Consider the following 16,851-nt stretch of genomic DNA (forward strand, 5'->3'; position numbering starts at 1 on the left):
ACCAGGGAGCAGTTCTGCTTGATTGTTGATGCTTGTGTCCTGAGTGTGTTATTCTTTGTTAATGCTATCAAAATTCTCAAAATGGTCAATTCAGGCCAGATAACAGTGAATATTATTCCAGATTCCAGATAGCCTTATAAAATCCTTGCCCTGCTTTCATTTAATCCCCTCGGTAAATTATCTCAAAAGTTTCAAAATGTATTTTCATGCTACAGTAATTTACATTTCCTTCAAAATGTTGTCATGCTTATTCATCTTACTAGATATTATCACATCTATGTTATCTTGTTCTTTAAACTCTTCCACCCCAACGTATTTCGTCTAGTGGTGAGCAAAGTCCCCCTGGCTCAATCGTAATTGAGTCATGAATGCCGTATTGAAAAAAAGAATTCTTCATTTTAAATTGGCCCATAATGTCTTATTGCAGTGCTGTTTGGAAATTCCTTTGCAAGTGCAGGGAAGGCAATGCATTATCTAGACAACCATGAAATCCTCTCTTGGACTGTGTGCAGAGTTCTTTGATCAAGAGGAACACCACCCCTACCCCTGGGGAAACAATCAGCTTTGGTTTTCCTTAACCCCTATGCATTCACTGTTATAAAAATTACATTTGCATGATGCATATCCTGCCCTTTAGGCATACTTGATGTTCCTAGCCCTGGGACCATGACATTCTAATTTTAGGTAAGTTATATTCAGTTTTACAAAAAATCCAAGTTAATTTCAGAAATCAGGACAGTTCCACTGAGAGCCAATAAGACGTTAACGCTTTCAACTTCTGCATATGTGCTGAAAATAGTCCCTACCATTGGGCCTGTTGCAAATAATATTGAAGAGAACAGACTTGGATCGAAAGCTGCATTTGGGGGAACCCTCTTCCCCCCAAATTCTGCTAATTTCTCCTTCCTGCTGCAGTCTCCCATGTCCCACCCTGTGCCATTCTGGTTTTTGGGATGGGTTCAGTGTGGAGAAGGGGCCAGGAAAACTGAATTTTGTGAGCTGCGTGGGATGGATCCTTCCCATTATGTTTTCATTGCAATTAAAGTAATAATTTAATGGTAAGGCAACATACCTTGCAACAGAAGGAAGTATTTCAGGCATGGAAAATTCATATTATGAGCCAGTTAATATCAAACTTTTAGCATGAAATTAAATGAATGTTCACTTAATTCTTTTAAGCTGTCTTGATTTTTTTAAAGGTTCGTGTGTTTTGATACTCAAACATTTTATTTCCTATACTTTCTCTGTAGAAGCGTTCAAAAGGCCAGGTGCTGTTTGACAAAGTATGTGAACATCTGAACCTGCTGGAAAAAGATTACTTCGGGTTAACATACAAAGATATGGAAAGCCAAAAGGTAAAATTAGAAAAGAATTTAGGAAATTCATAAAGAAAGGATAAAATGGGGAAAATATATCAAATCCAAGCATTTCAGTCTTATTAATGATACTGAGATTGTGTTGTCAGAATCATCAGCCTTCAAAAGTGGTCAGAGTGGAGGCAGTAGCATCCTCCTGTCAGCAACAGTGTTGCACTTTTCATAATGGAACGGGGTCCCTGTCAGTCCTGGACACTGAGATCCAGCTCCGAGGGCCTTCTGGTGGTTCCCTCATTGTGAGAAATGAGGTTACAAGGAACCGGGCAGAGGGCCTTCTCAGTAGTGGCTCCCACACTGTGGAATGCCCTCCCATCAGATGTCAGAGAGATAAACAATTACACAACCTTTTGTAGACATCTGCTGGCAGCCCTGTATTTGGGAAGTTTTTAATATTTGATGCACAGTTGTGTTTTTATACTTTGGAAGCCACCCAGAGTGGTTGGTGTAACACAGTCAGATGGATGAGGTATAAACAAATTATTAGTTGCTGTTGTTCTTCTTGATGATTTTAAAAACATGTTTGTACATTCAAATATTTTAAATACTTATTTTCAGAATTGGTTGGACCCAGCCAAGGAAATAAAAAAGCAGATCCGAAGTAAGTTGTGCTAAATCATTTTAAAGACATTAACTATAAGTTTTTAATAGTGATTCCTTCCAGGTAAGTAACATTAGGAATGCTGCCTAAAAGATGTGATTATACCTGTAGAAGAGGTCTATATATCTGTGATTCTACCTTGTATTTTTAAATTTGTTTTTCCACATTGTTACCCAATTTTATACTTCCTTTCTCCTGTTACCAGTGCTTGACATGTAAATGTACTTGTGAACTGCTTTAGAAACCTAAAAGTACCCAGCATAAATTAAGCATCAAGGCAACCAAGTCGAATATTTAAGATCCTTTCTACAAACTTGGTGCAATGCATACACATGGAATTTGCTGTAGCAAACAGATGTCAGTGTTCGTTCTCAATCACACTTCACAAATAAAATCTTTCCAGTGGCCAAGTATATGCAAGCAATTACATTTGGTAGGAAGTGTTCTCCATCTGGAATTAAAACATGGTTTCTGGTTTACAAATGTTAATTTATAGTATGAGCGAAGTGGTATACTTGTAATGAGAAATATTTAATAAAATGTTGTAAATGCTTTAAAACATCAAAATTTCTGTAAAGAAATGTCTGCTTTGAATAGCCAAATTATGTAAACCTGTTTTGAAAGCCTAAGCACATGGATTTCAGTTGAACTAGGTTTATATGTGACAGCAATGGTTTCAGCTGCTTGCCATTTTTAAAAATCAGTACAGTGGTGCATCACAAGATGAAAAGAATCCGTTCCGCGAGTCTCTTCGTCTAGCGGTTTTTTCATCTTGTGAAGCAACCCTATTAGTGGCTTAGCGGCTTAGCGCTATTAGCGGCTAAGTGGCTAAGCGGCTATTAGCACCTTAGCGGCTTAGAAAAAGGGAGAAAAAAGGGGGGAATCACAAGACTCACAAGACGTTTTCGTCTTGCGAAGCAAAGCCCATAGGGAAATTCGTCTTGCGAAGCGCCTCCAAAACGGAAAACCCTTTCGTCTAGCGGGTTTTTCGTCTTTCAAGGCATTCGTCTTGCGGGGCACCACTGTATTGATGTAATCAAGAAAATGTGCAGTGTTTGTTATGGTAGATTCATCTGATGTAGACTTCTTAGCCAAATGTGAACAATGGTAACTGCAGGAGATTATCCTAAACAGCAAAGTCTAGTCCTGCTCTTGACAGTGGGAGGAGATGCAGCTGTAGCATATAAAATGCAAAACTTGCTGTTTCAGAGAATTACTTTAGGAACCCAGTATTACCAGACATAAAATATTATTGACTGATAATTTAAGAATGCAAATCATACACAAAAATTCATTAGCACACGGGATCTCCTTTGGGCTCCTCTACCCTGAAAGGCACCCAGTTATCATTGCAGTTAAAAGTAATAATGTTCAATGGCACCTAAGAAAATTTGGCAAAAGTATGTATACAGTTTTTCTCACCCTGTTTCTTTGTTTTACCCAATGTGGGAAAGAAATATGGACTCTGCCTTTTTTCTAAAATCAGTACAGCACAGCAGGCTTACTTGAAGTCTTTCTTGCTTTTCCCAAACAAATGAATGGAATCCAAACATTTTCCAAAGTAGCTCAGAGGTTTGTACACCAGGATTGTTAAGATCTCTGATTAATTGCCATTTAGAAGTCTGTTTTTCCTGAATAAACCAAGAGCTTTGTTCAAGCGAAGGACTTGTTCAAGCAGAAATATATGTAAGGAAGGACCAAGAAAAGAGAGTCTTTGTATTTTGTAAGGGCAGAGGTTCATTCATGTATATAACATTCCAGACCCTAAAGGACAAAACCTGTAGGAAATTTGCACACAATTTAATATATATTGTACTGTCAAGATTAACATGACCCCTCTACTGTCAAGCACACCAAGGCTTCAGTAATGAAACTTGACACACCTTCAACATGCATATTCATCATGACGTGCTCAGTTTAAATAGTTAAAAATAGGATGTTGCAAAGTAGAAAAGTACTTAAAACTGAAATTAAAAGATATACTTTACACAGCTTCTGCTGGTAAGATATATGGCACCTTAGTGGAAGAACTTGGGGTATTCAGAGGTCTAAACAGAAAAATATTGTATGTTGTGTGGAGTCCCCAGTCTACATGTTCATCTGCATTTTATGATTTTGATGGTTCAGGCAGTGACTCTGTTTTTTATATAGTTTCATAGGCATATAGATATTCCTTTTCCGCATAGTGTTTGTATGGTTTAGTCATGGCCTTTGGCTAGTACAATAAAGCTTATTTATTTACCTGAGTGAGCTGAATTTATTATATGTTTTATTTCTAAACATTTCTACCCTGTCTTTCTATTAAAATATTCAAGGCATCTTATAAATAATAAAAACTGCAAGCAAGCAGGAGCGTAACAATTACAGTACATGTTTTAAAAACAGACTTACAAGACAAGTTTAAAAGCAGCAGCGGTCGAATCCTTATTTAAAGCAGCATCGTGTTTTTAAAAATTGTGTGTACCTTTTCCAAAGAACATTACAGAAGTTTAGTTGCATCACAACCAAAAAGGCACTTTCCCCTTCTCACCAGGTATCTGATAGTGAGGTGATCTGGAGAAAAGCCTCAGGGTTAGACTCATGGGAAGGAAGATTAATCTAGAGATACTCCAGTTACAGGCCACTGAGAGCTGAGAGGAAAAAAAATTGGTACACAGTGTTGTGGTTAAAGGATGTGTGTAATATCAGTACATTGCAGCCTTCATCAACCTGATGCTGTCCAGATGGTATGGACTACAACCCCATCAGCATTCGCTGTTCTGTTAGGTCCAGTCAGAACTCTGGCAGCTTTGCATTATGGAAGTTTCCAGGCTGCATTCAAGGGAGTATCCCACATAAGAGTGCATTATGGTAACCTGATTGTCATTAGAACTTGAATGACTGAGGCCAGGCCCAAGAAAGGGCACTGGTGATATTTATTTTATTTATTAAATTTCTAAACATCCCTTCAGCCGAAAAACACAGGGTGGTTTACAACATAAAAACACAAAGATACATACTATAGTAACAAACCAAAACAACCTCTCATTTTATTTTATTTTCTGGTATACAAGATCAGGCTGTAAAATGCAAATGTTTATACCTCTTTGCTTTGTCAGAGTCTTCTTGTAGCAAGACTGAACCATTTTAAGACTAATAAGCAATGTAACTGGTCGGAGCAGGGGAACTAAGCTGGCTAGTTGACTGTAGTGGTATTATTGCCTCATCTTGAGGCTTTCAGGGCTGATTCTGAGTAATGACCTCTATGTTTTATCTTTACAATTTTGTACATGGTGAAGGACAAAGAAATTCTGCTGAGATAGATATCCCCAAGGTGCTGATGAATGTGTTTATAGAAATAACTATGTGCTTCACTCAGTTGTGGGCACAACCTTGCTAAATGTTTAGGTGGCATTGTTCTTATCTTTGTATTTGATTGTGTAAACCGTATCTTAGCCAAGAAAATTGTCCTGGGTCTATAAGTTTTTGCAGACGCTTCAGATAAGTTGCTGTTTGCCGAGGGACAATTCTTTTTATTATTTTTTGTTAAGTTAGGATCCCTCAATCTTCAATTATGAAAGCAAAGGAAATGGTTCAGACAACTGGATAACCATTATTGGACACGGTATGCAGAGAATCCTAATTAAGTTTTGTTTTCTTATAGGTGGTGCTTGGCATTTCTCTTTTAATGTGAAATTCTATCCTCCTGATCCTGCCCAGCTTTCTGAAGATATTACCAGGTATTTAAAACACCCAGCAATCTTTATAAGTTGGTCATGAAAAGTTATTGGTGGTGGCAACCTCTAACTAACAATTATTAAACATTTGTTTGTATAATGTGAGGTGAACACTCTTTACTACCATACTGATAATGGGTGATGGAAGGAAATGTAGATATTGGAGCTGTATCATCCTCATCCACCTGCCCCCCTCCCACAAAGGTCTAGCTTATAATAATCTTGCCTCACTGCCATCCCCTTACCTTTGTTGCAGGGTTAGGTGTATTAGGGTGGGCTTGCAGTAGCCAACACCTCAGCCTTATGGCATCCAGTGCACTGAAACCTGTGAAGTGTAGCAAAGAGCATTTGAAAACTACATTTCACATGCTTCCTGCACATACTCATGAGCCTCCATTGCTGGGAACCAAACTTCCTTGCTAATGACTGACCCATCCTGCCTACAGTAAGTTTTGGGGAAGGACTGGATAATTGTCATAGCGGAAGGCTGGGTTTCTCTGAAAAATCTCAGAAAATTTGAGCTGAGGAGACCTCATCTGTCCCTAACAGTGGCTGTGGCATTCACATAATTGTGAACATATGAAGATGTAAATGGAGGGAATAGTTCTTTGCTACCATTAGCAGGTGAAAGACATATTTCTGAAATTGCCACTTATAGTTAGCATTAACTGAAAAGTAAGCAGAAGGGGAAACATGGATTGCAATTAAAATAATACAGCAGTGACATACTGAGAAGAACCAATCCCCACCATTCCTGATTGTTATGACTGATATTTTAATGTTTTATTGTGACTTTGTTTTATTGAGCTGGTTCTGTTGTGGTATTTTGTTGTTTTTGTTTGTTTGTAAACAGCCTTGGCACTTCTACTCAATGTATAAATTCTTCTAATTAACATATAGTGCGTGGGGAGGGAGAACTCTGTTGTGCCTAAAATAAAAACTGGAGTTCTGACTGCATCTACTGTTTCTTCATATGTGCACACCACTTCTTGGGATCAAGTGCTCCATTATGTATCAACCTAACTGGTCATCTCCCAACTGCCCTATGATGGAAAGAAGAGATTTCTTTCACATTCCTGTTTGTCCTTTCTTCTGCTTCCTACCACTTTGGTTAAAGCAAAGATTCTGCACTTGTCTAGGCTTAATGGAACCTTTAAGCTGCTTGTGAATTGCTAGAACTTGGAGGGGTATGGAGGTGTTAATGAGGTGTTTTTTTTAAACCCCCCCCCAAAAAAATGTTGCAGGTACTACCTCTGTTTACAGCTGAGAGATGACATAGTTTCTGGACGACTGCCATGTTCTTTTGTTACACTTGCACTATTGGGCTCCTATACAGTTCAGTCAGAGCTTGGAGATTATGATCCTGATGAATACGGAAGTGATTACGTCAGTGAATTTCGCTTTGCACCAAACCATACTAAAGAACTGGAAGACAAAGTAATAGAGCTTCATAAAAGCCACAGGTAATATAAGCAGGGGGGAAATGTATACAATAGAGTCCTTTGGAATTCTATCCTTCAGGAAAAATGTACTGAATTTCAAAGCATTACACTGAGGGGGAAATGACTGGATGGAGTGAATAATAGTGTAAAACAGACAATTGCATGAAATCATTTAAATCATCATAAAGGACACATTTATTTTCTGGGAAACAAGTTCATTTTTAAGTGTGTTTATTTCTACTCGTGTTGATTATCTTTAGGGGAATGACACCTGCAGAAGCTGAGATGCATTTTTTGGAGAATGCAAAAAAATTGTCCATGTACGGAGTAGATCTGCACCATGCCAAGGTACAGTATAAGTAGCAGGATGGTTCAGATTAGGAACTTAGAAGTGTTGCCATTCATGCATTGATTTTTATTGTCTAGTTTATTTAATATATTTCAATCATGATTCTAAAATAAAAAGAATGCTAAAGCACTTTTAACTGAAATGGAAATTCAGTCAGATCTATGTTACAGAGGGCATGTCGTTTCAGTGGTACATTGTGCAGCGTCCACAGAGCCATTGAAGAGGCTCTGGCCTCTTCTGCATGTAATGCTAAGCTAAACCATGGCTTTGTGACAAGCAAGCAGGTGGGTAATCAGTAAGAAAATAATGGTAAACCATTGGTTGCAGCTCATGGCTTTTGGGAAGTGAGACAAACCTTGAGACTGAGTTTGCATGAAAAGCTAAGCCAAACTATGGCTTAGCTCCAGGTATCAGGGCAGCAGGATGACTGTGGGAGCGCCAAAGCAGTCATGATTTTCTCTCTGAGCTTGCTTATGCTTGCTCATTCTTTCCAGACCATGATTTGGCTTACCACTGTGTGTGAATCGGCCCTTTGTCTTATGTACCTGTGGAAAGTTCTGTAATCAGTGCCATGGAATAGAGTTAACCAAACCAAAATGTACTGTACTTATATATGGTGAAATAGTGTCTGCAAAAAGGGGTTTGGCTTGATATGTGGCTCTAGTCTTCCTCAATTTAAGATCACACGTTTACATCTTAGTTATTATATATTAAATGGATCATGTTTTTGGCAAAATGTTGCTGACCAGAAGAAAATTATGAAGTGCATGTTATTCTGAGCATATTCTGCATAAAATCTTTTCGAAAGCTTAGATAAATGTATATAATATATGCACAGGTTTTGAAAGGACTGTAGGGCATTTCAGAAGGAAATCTGCATAGATATTTGAGTGAAAGCAAGTCTTTTGTGTTCTGTTAATTACATTAACTGTTTTTGCCAGAAATAGGATAACTTTGTGGTTCAGTGGATGGCATTCCCCACAAAGGAATGCTGTCCACCTCCAAACTGATGTTCAAAAAGCTTGCGATTGTGAAAATGGAAATGAACCATTGATGCTCTAAAGATTAAAAAATAACATATTTTGAAACATCTTTTTTTTAGGACTCTGAAGGAGTTGAAATCATGTTAGGGGTTTGCGCAAGTGGTCTCTTGATATATCGGGACAGACTCAGAATAAACAGATTTGCTTGGCCTAAGGTTCTCAAAATTTCATACAAGAGGAATAACTTCTATATCAAAATCCGACCAGGGGAAGTAAGTGGACTTCAGCAAACAGAATGTATTTCAGTGTTCCTTTTGCGAACTGGACTGCTCCAGTTGCCCAATTTCATATAATCATTAACTGAGTTCATGCAAGTGTATGTAACCAAGTCTGTGGCAGTCATGGCATTATGCTGTATTTCCCCTGTTGCCAGAACCAACCCCCCCCCTTGCCTTTCTGAGGGCCAAACTACATATGACAGCATTCACACAATTAGGAATTGTAGCATACACTTGTGTCCTTTCTTACGTACGCACTCTGCTTCATACTTCCTCACCCTCTTTGTACTAGGCAAATGTTTACTTACCAAGATCATCATTTTCACATTATTTTAGACTCCCCCCACCCAGTGTTTTAATTCTTGTATAATTTATTAATCAGAACTTTTCTAAGATTGGGTTAGTATTGGGGATATTGAGTTGCTGAAGCTGTTATTAAACTTCATATCTGAGTAGGAAGTTACTTTGTTCTCCTACTTTCATATATTTTGACAGACATTAATCAAATATCCCTTTCTTAAATAGTTGTGGATTCCTTGATGGTCAACTTTTAGCTCTCCAGGTATTGTTGGACTTCAGCTCCCATCAGTCTGGGCACTGGTAGTCCAGCAACATCTGAAATGTGTAGAAGAACTCTGACACGGTGTTTATTAGCAAACCAGAACTGATCCTGTTTTTATGTCATTATATTTACTTACAATATATATTCCCTTGGGAATGTCTGTATAGTCAACTCAGGCTGCAAGGGACCAAAGTAAGGTTTCATGAGCAGCCATAAATCTAGAATACACTGTGTATTATTTGCTTACATTGGCAACCCTAACCGAGTTGACCCAGTCTGCCTGTATGTAATATATCTTCCTGTATGTAATATATGCAGATGTATACAAATTTCTTGAGTTGGTAATCTGCTTCACTGTATGTTTGTTACATCTTAACTCAAAATTAAATGTTCTTTTCTCTCCTAGTTTGAGCAATTTGAAAGCACAATTGGATTTAAATTACCAAATCATCGTGCTGCGAAGCGTTTATGGAAAGTATGTGTTGAACATCATACATTTTTCAGGTATACAATCTCTTTTATATTTTAAAACATGACACATAGAAATAAAGAAGAAAAACTAAAATGTATTTAAGAAGGATACAGCTAAATAGTTATGCTAGCAGGAGCCAGCATACTGGCTTCTATTAGTGCAGCAGGGCTTTCTCGACTCTCCCCCCACCCCAGAAACCCCAGAACAGCAGAGGAGACGGGAGTTGTTCTGTTGGGCAAGTAAAAACATAATGTCCATTTACAGCAAATGGGTCTCCTTTGAGTAGGGCTAGCATTGGATACAACCCATTAAAATGTAACATTCTTCTTGATCATTGGTGTAGAGAAACATTCAAAATATATGCTTGACTATAAGAGGAAGCACTTCATGGTCCCTGGTGGTAATTGAGGCCTCTGCAAGAGCCCCACTCTTCCTCCTTGGATGAGCCCCACACCCAGAGTCATGGTTGGGCAGGACTACATCTATGAAGATAATTTCACCAATGATGTGGGAGAACAGTTACTATATAATGAGTTGATATTATCTAGGGATTCTTTTTTAGGGTGGGATCAGATTAGGGATACCAACTCCAGAATGAAGAGTGAATTCTGGGGCAAACTTCATGTGGAAAGTTTTAATACTACTGTAGTGGTGGGTTTGAGAGAAGTCTACCTGTATGCTGATTCACCTAGATATAATATCTTATATATCATAGCCAATACATAATCAGTGTCAGTGCCACACAAAATGACTGGGGTATGTGATGTTTGTGTGTTTGTAGATATGTAGATATATTTGTGAAGAAGCAGTTACATGTTTTTGAAAAGAATAACACACATCATCATCATCATCATCATCATCATCATTATTTGACAAAGACTTCAAAATATTCAGCTGTTTCTAACTATAATTTATGGGTTGTATCCAACACTGCACGTGCAGAACCCTCTGGAGTAGATTTTGAGGATGTCTGGCATGTTGCAGCAGACAGAAGGGGAGGGACGGGAAGGTTCTACAATATTTAATTCTAGCATAAAACTGAGGCTGTAGATCTATGTCCACCTAGCCTGGGTGTTAGTACCAGTGGATATAACTGATATAACTAGATTTACATCTGAGGAGGCATGCGTAGGAGCACTGTGTTATAACTGTATCTATTCAAATAAAGGGTTATGGAATAGAGACATGGATGTCCAGAATTTATTTTTCACTTCATTTTTCCCATTTATAACCTGCAATTCATCACAAGCATTCTGTGTGATATGTTCTAGGCTCTTGCTCCCAGAGGCTCCTCCCAAAAAATTTCTTACACTGGGTTCCAAGTTTCGCTACAGTGGAAGGACACAAGCCCAGACAAGGAGAGCAAGTGCACTGATAGACCGCCCAGCACCTTACTTTGAGCGTTCATCAAGCAAACGCTATACGATGTCTCGCAGCTTAGATGGCGGTAAGATGCTCTTGATGGTCTTTATTTGGAGTTTTATCTTAATTTTTTTTATATTGTTAGAGAACAGATTTAAGCTTCCTGTAATCTCATGTCCCTTGAGCTTCTGTCGGATGATGCTTGTAAGTATATGCATGATCCTTCATTCATTATAAAATGCCCATTAAATAAATATTAGCCTTCTGCTTTTCCTGGGCTTATTCATACGGCAGTACACAAAAGCTGTGGAAAGAAGAACAATGAAACTTCAACCTTGGCCCACCTATTCCTTCAACCACCAGTCTTTCTTCAGTTACCGAAATGCTTTCTGTTTCCCTCAGCTTTTTAGGGTGTTCCAACCAAATATATACTCGATAGTTGACCTAGATCCCAAAGAGACTTGAATAAATACATAAAACAATTGCCACCAGAACTCATTTTTAGGTTTCAGATTGGTGTCACATCAGTTGTCTGCCTGCCTATATGGAAATTAAGTCATTTCCTTATAGCTGCCTGCACACCTATGGGCAGGACCCATAAACAGGGCAGGTGGGTTGGAAGTTCAGCAAGGGTTGGAGCTGAGGTGGCTGCGTGCAGCTAATATTTATTAATATTAGATGGATTTAACTGGGAACTAGGGTTGTCAGGTCCACAGCCCTACCCCTCAGCTTGTTCCTGACTGGCTCACTTGAACAAGGCCTCCGGGCATGCCACATGGCTGCAGATGGAGGTGCTGGCATCCCTCAGTGGCTACCTGTAGTCTAAGAAGGCCTCGGATCCAGGCTTCTGCCAGGCCAGGCCACAAACCCCACCTCCGTGGAGTCACAGGTAAGCAGCATTCTAATTTTCAGGTGTTGCCTAGATTCCAGCCTCGCCTGCATGCATACGGTGTAAATAAATTAATATATGTTGTGAAAGACAAATCAAGGCTCCTGAGCTAGCTCTTTCCTTCCTCTTTACTGCTACTTTTGTTGCTTACGCTTATCAACAATTTGCAACCCTTTAAAACTAACAAAACATGATGCTCAAAATGTGAACTCACCTAACCAATTTTCAGTTTAATACTATTTATTTGCAGATAGAAAATCAGCATGTAACTTGTCTTTTAGGAAGCTGCTATTCAAATTTCTATACATAAAAGAATATAAAGCAGATACCAAGCAACTGCCAGGGTCAATGGAAAAAATTGTGATCCATATAAATTAGTGATAATCCCTGGTGTTCCCTGCTGAAACTGATAACATGAGCGCTTATCACTCATTAATTTTGATCCTTTTGAGTACTAATATGCTTCCTGCTGGTTACCAAGCAACTCGCGACCTTGCTGCTATGCATGCATCTCAGAGTACAAATTGTTCTCAGAGTTGTTTTTCTTTGCTTAGTTTTTATTAAGTAAATACCTCTATCAAAAATCAGATCAGAACAACCCTAATCATTGTCTTGTATGCATGCATAGGTTACATCATGGTTAATTGGACAGTGTTTTTTTCTGGGCAGAACATGAGCCCCTTTTTTAAAAATAGGGGGTGTAAAATGTGATTTGAGTTTACTAAGAGAGGGAAAGGTGCTCCAATAATTTTTGATGTGCATACAAATTGAATGTACATGTATCTCTAAATCACAGATAATATACACAAATTCTGAAAGTGCAGATTAGGTTTTTTCCAAAGGGTTTGTTGAGGCAGAACAGAATTATGACTACATTAATTTGAAAAATCACTCTGAGTGAAGCATATAAAAAGGTGGAACATGGTATTATTACAAATTGGTAATTAGATATTAACCATGGAGTAGGTTTACCTTGCACTGGTTACTAATTTGGGGAACTAAATACTTGTGTAAAGTTACCAATGAATTCAATGGCATAAGTATACACCTGGCTATTTGGTTATTTCATTTGTATCTTGCTCATCAAAGAGCTCAGCTTATAATACAACAATCTTGTGAGGTAGTTCAGGTGAGAAATAGTGACTAGCTCAAGAAAGCCCAGTGAGATTTATAGTACAGAGATTTGATCCTGGGTTTTCTGGATTCAAGCCTATACTTAGTGTAACCTCCAGTCTTCCAATTCAGGCCAGATACATCTTAGAAAAGTTATGCATATAATTGTTACTAGTATTCCTTTCAAAGTTGCTGCTCAGCTTTCAGTTGGCATCCATGCGCATCACTGAAATTAAATGGAAGCCTTTAGCACTGTATAGCCATAGACAATAATTTTATTTAAAATAAAAAAATAATTTTATTAATTTAAAAGATTTTTAGGCCACCCATCAGGGCACTGTGTAAGGAATCTAACAACTGAAAAACACCAAAATAAAATCACAATAAAATAAACATAAAGCATTGCTTCTGGTACAGATCCAAAGGAGGCTCACTGATTTATTGGAAAGAAAAATTAGAGATTTTGAAAGTTCAATATATAAGGGGGGAAATGGGGGGGGGGAAAGCTTACAGAATTAGTTATTGTAAGTCTGTTTCCCCAGGACTTACCATGGAGGGCCAAATGAGACTGTAATATTGTTAGTGCTTGCAGTTAGTTTTTTCTTTAATAAGTAGCAGGTTATGTGAATGGGGAGGTCAAACCAGTTTTGGGCCTTAGAATGGGAAGGAGGAAGTGAGTTAATGCTTGGACAGATGTTTCTCTGATTGGTGTCAGTGGAACTATGCCTGCTACTTGCGGTGGAGTGAAAACTGCCATTGGCGCCCAGTTCTGATCAGGACTGTAACAGAGGGAATGTAATAAAGCCTCATGTCATGACTCTGATCTGACTTACTTGCCTCCTATAAAGCTGTTTATTGGTTTTCAAAACAACAACCATGCAAGGGCTAACAACTTGAGTAACGTCACACATCTAGTTTGCCTCCCCCCCATTGGCAGTCTTGCAGAGTACCATGGTATCATTGAAGTCTACAAAAATGGAATGGAAATTATTATAGCTTCTCACCGCCAGAATTTTAGTCTAGGAAAAGGTTTCTACAGTTATGATTTACAGTGCAATTCTGAAACAGCTAGATAGATCGATTTGCCATTTGCCATTTGCCATTTGATATGTATAGAGGAAAAGGTCTGTAATATACACAGAAGTATAATTTTGATTCATAATAACATAACATACAAATTTTGGACCATTAGAGGTGTTTTTTTATCATAATGTTTCAATGCAATGATACCAGTCCTATAAATTGTTTTTTACATACTCAGCTTTCTAAAAAAATCTTTTTCGTTTCCAAAAATTATGGAATCTTCTTTGGATGTACAGTTTTATTTTTTTAGGTTTATACTGTCCTCCTTTTTGGCTCCATTTTGGTTGCATTGCATCTGGTTACATTATAATGGAAATAGTAAACAGAACCCTTTCCTGCTATGCGCATTGCATATTGATTATTATTTACACTGTTCCCTTCAGCGAGAAATGCTGCAACATGCTCAAATCATGTTAGTTTTTTGATGTTAAGCATTCTAGCAACTAATATTATAAATGTATTCTGAATATGTGTTATGGAGCATCTGCATGTGTATGAATACATATAAAGCCTTAATATGTGTGTATGCATATGCACACTTGTATATTTAATCCCTTTGCAAATATACTTAGTAATTATACATGTTTCTGCATGTTTCTGAAACATGACATTTTTAGCTCCTTGGCAAATTGCTTTAATCCACATTTATTTTTATTTGGCTTTGCAGCGCAATTTATGTTAGACTTTACCTCTTCAAATTATATTTGCTTTTAGCATCAGTCAATGAAAACCATGAAATGTACATGAAGGATTCTATGTCTGCTGCAGAGGTTGGTACTGGCCAGTATGCCACGACAAAGGGCATCTCTCAAACGAACTTGATAACCACTGTGACTCCAGAGAAAAAGGCGGAAGAGGAGAAGGATGAGGACCAGAATAAAAAGAAGAAATCAGAAGAAGTCACTCCAGTCTCAACAATACGGCATGATACAAAGGTATAGCTTTCTGGTTTATATTTAGCTCCACTAGTTAAGCAAAATTAGAAGTGGTAGAAAGAAACATTTGTCATGATATATATTCATATTCAACAGGAAATATATTTATGATCCTGTGGAGTCTTTTTCTGCAATTTGAATACGATGACTTGCAACACATCTTATTTTATAGAGAAATGGTTTATTTCTAAGCAATATGATGAACTCTGCAAAAATGTATTTTTCTTATTTTTAGAAGACCAGGACTTTTATGTTTGTAATTTTTTAAAAAGATCTCATTTTTACCATGTTTTTTTAATTACTCCAGAGAAGTTTATCCAAATGGCTCTTGTGTGAATTCTTAGTTTTCTGATCTAAAATATCACTACCTTCCTTTTCATGTTGTTGGAATCAGTGTTGCTGGCACACTTTTAAGTGTAGGTTTTGGCATTTCATTCCATCAGCCAGCCACAGTACTTGGGGAAATAGGTTTTAACTAGTTCTGGATCCATAGCAAAGCAAGCAATTTTCTGAGCCAGTAGGTCTCCTTCAGTGTCTGTTGCACACAACTAGTAGGTTCAATCAACAATGTAAATGAGGAGCTTCAGCCTAATGTTGCAGCCACATATACTCTAAACAGCATTCTATTCCATTTGAGCTGCTTCTTTAGTTTCAGTCCTGTTTTTCAAATTTGAGGCATCTAGGTCTTTGCCAGTGTGTTCCATAATAGCATGCTTTTATAATACAATGTAGGTTTATTATCCCTAGTTTTGCATGCCCACTGTTCATTTCTTTCACAACCACTCTGCTTTAGCAGCTTTGCACAGCACTGCTGGTCCACACAGCCACTCCTGTATGACAGCCTGAGGTTGGCTGCTGACACCAGTGCAGTGTCACCCCAAATTGTGATGTTGCTGGCCCCTTTTCTAATTACTTTGCTGACTGGGAAGCTCACAGGCTATGGCTGTAAAGCTTTTACATAAATGTACAAATTCTTAATTCTGTCTTTATAGCTGCTCGGTTGGTTAAAATTTTTGATTTTGCAGCTCCAGGCAACTGAAATAAGTTTGTAAGAATAAACTGAAGCGACAGCATTCACTCTGCACTTTTAATTCAATTGTAGGGCTAAAAAGAACAAAATTTGTTGTTGCAAACTACACTGAAAGCAGTGTGTTTATTATACAGTCGTACCTTGGCTGTTGACTGCCTTGCGACTCGAACGTTTTGGCTCCTGAATGCCACAAACCTGGAAGTGAGTGTTCCGGTTTGTGAACGTTCTTTGGAACCCAAATGTCTGGTGGGGCTTCCGTAGCTTCTGATTGAGTGGAAGCTCCTGCAGCCAATTGGAAGCTGTGCCTTGGTTTTTGAACGTTTTTGGAAGTTGAACGAATGTTCAGAAATCTAAATGGTGATGCTTAATGAATTCTAAAATGGCTTTTACTCTTACTAATAAGAAAGTATTACAGCTTATTAAGAGGACCATGTATTTAGATTAAGAGAATTAAATCATACAAGCAAATTAGATGAACAGAGATAAATACAGTAAGATAGAAAAATAAGAAAAAGTTATCTTCTTATAAATTCAAGATTTTATGTCTTTGGTTCCAGTGCACAGATCTTTCTGTGCAATAGTGGACTGGGTGCAAATAACTTTACATATGAACCTACCAAACTGTTAGTAACTGTCAGCTCTGACAGTGCCAATTACCTGTTA

The 16,851-nt window shown here is 38.0% G+C and overlaps 1 protein-coding gene across 24 annotated transcripts in view; it reads left to right on the forward strand.

Moving 5' to 3' along the window:
- Positions 1-16,851, forward strand: part of EPB41L3 (erythrocyte membrane protein band 4.1 like 3) — a 128,728-nt gene that overhangs the window by 83,256 nt on the left and 28,621 nt on the right. For 20 of the 24 annotated variants that reach the window (XM_079982869.1, XM_079982868.1, XM_079982889.1 and 17 more), the window contains exons 4-12: positions 1,251-1,355; positions 1,932-1,974; positions 5,618-5,693; positions 6,935-7,153; positions 7,393-7,480; positions 8,584-8,736; positions 9,711-9,808; positions 11,048-11,223; positions 14,938-15,158. In XM_079982869.1, the coding sequence (XP_079838995.1) occupies positions 1,251-1,355; positions 1,932-1,974; positions 5,618-5,693; positions 6,935-7,153; positions 7,393-7,480; positions 8,584-8,736; positions 9,711-9,808; positions 11,048-11,223; positions 14,938-15,158 (1,179 nt within the window). The remainder of the gene's footprint in view (positions 1-1,250; positions 1,356-1,931; positions 1,975-5,617; positions 5,694-6,934; positions 7,154-7,392; positions 7,481-8,583; positions 8,737-9,710; positions 9,809-11,047; positions 11,224-14,937; positions 15,159-16,851) is intronic. The other 4 variants (XM_079982887.1, XM_079982867.1, XM_079982871.1 and 1 more) reach the window with 1 other exon arrangement.

This window comes from Podarcis cretensis (assembly GCF_951804945.1).
Source record: "Podarcis cretensis genome assembly, chromosome: 7".
Lineage (NCBI taxonomy): Eukaryota > Metazoa > Chordata > Lepidosauria > Squamata > Lacertidae > Podarcis > Podarcis cretensis.